General features: G+C 72.8%; 1 protein-coding gene across 1 annotated transcript in view; it reads left to right on the top strand.

The window, feature by feature from the left end:
- Window positions 1–1,021: 1,021 nt before the first annotated feature.
- The window catches only part of LOC111138816 (mex-3 RNA binding family member A), a 4,997-nt gene continuing 4,741 nt past the window's right edge, over window positions 1,022–1,277 (top strand). Inside the window, exon 1 of the mRNA XM_022490719.1 lies at window positions 1,022–1,211. Within this exon, the coding sequence (XP_022346427.1) occupies window positions 1,022–1,211 (190 nt within the window). The remainder of the gene's footprint in view (window positions 1,212–1,277) is intronic.

The raw sequence follows: 1,277 nt of genomic DNA, 5'->3' as shown, positions 1-1,277 counted from the left end.
GCAGCCCATCCTGGCCTCCACCGCGCGCACGGCCCGGCGGCGCCCGCATCGCGCTGCGGGCTTTGTCTGCTCTGCGGAGAGGCTGTCCCCGCGGCCCGCAGCCGGGACGACTCCGGGGGAGGGAGGGGCGGGGAGGCCGCGCGCGGGGAGGGGGCGAGGCCGGGGAGGGGGCCGCGGCGACCCGGCCGGGCGGCTCCCGCCCCTCGCCCCCTCATTACCATAAGAAGGGGGGACCCGGGCCGGCCGGGCGGGGGCGGGGGCGGGGGTGGGGGTAGGGGTGGCGGTGGGGGGGACCCCGTCTGGGGAGGGGGCGCTCCGCTAGCCTTTTCCAACCCGCTCCGTTTCCGTCCCCCGCGCCCGCCCCTCGGAGAAATTAGGGACCTCGCCTTCCACCCCGCCCCCCGCTTCGCCTCCGAGCGGGGCTAGGGACCGAAGGCACGTCCCCATCCTCCGCGGGGCTGGCAGCCGGAGCCCGCGCCCCCGAGGGCGGGAAACTACAACTCCCGGCATGCCCCGGGCGCCCCCGCGGCCCCCCCGCAGTTCCATGCTGCTCCATCCAGTTCATTTAAAACAAAAGAGTTTGAGCGCTGGAAGGGGCTGGGCTCGCCTGGGGGCCACTGGGCGCCGCTCCCGGACCGGGGCTTGGTGCGGGAGCCCGAGAGGGGCGTCTGGACGGCGGGGTCTAGAGCCGCCCGGGTCGGAGGCGGGAGGGGTGGGGGCAGAGATCCCGCAGCCCCCCGCCCCCCGTCACCCCCGGAGAGGAAAGGAGAGCTGCTTCCTCGGTTTTGCTTCTCTTTCCCCCCACCCCCACCCCGGGGGCTGGGGCGAGGGGAGTCGGGTTACAGGGTGTTTGGGGAGGGGGGCTTAGGGGGAGGGTCTATCTTTCTATCTCGCTTTCTTCCCCCCTCCCCAGTTCTTTGTTCCCCCCTCCCCACACGCCCCCCTCCTCTCCCCTCCCCTCCTCGCTCCTCTTTTCCCTTCCACCACCTCTCTCCCTCTCTCCCCCAGCTTTTGTTTCGCCATGCCTAGTCTAGTGGTATCTGGAATAATGGAAAGAAATGGGGGCTTTGGAGAACTAGGATGTTTCGGGGGAAGCGCTAAGGACCGAGGGTTGCTGGAAGACGAGCGCGCCCTTCAGCTGGCTCTCGATCAGCTCTGCCTCCTGGGTTTGGGGGAGCCCCCCGCCCCCACGGCGGGCGAGGACGGGGGAGGTGGGGGGGGCGGCGCCCCCGCGCAGCCGGCCGCCCCCCCGCAGCCGGCCCCGCCGCCGCCGCCCG

This window comes from Enhydra lutris, unplaced genomic scaffold, assembly GCF_002288905.1.
Source record: "Enhydra lutris kenyoni isolate GAN:26980312 unplaced genomic scaffold, ASM228890v2 scaffoldscaffold94, whole genome shotgun sequence".
NCBI lineage: Eukaryota > Metazoa > Chordata > Mammalia > Carnivora > Mustelidae > Enhydra > Enhydra lutris.
Note: the sequence above shows the minus strand (reverse complement) of the source record. Positions and strands in the feature narration are given on the sequence as shown.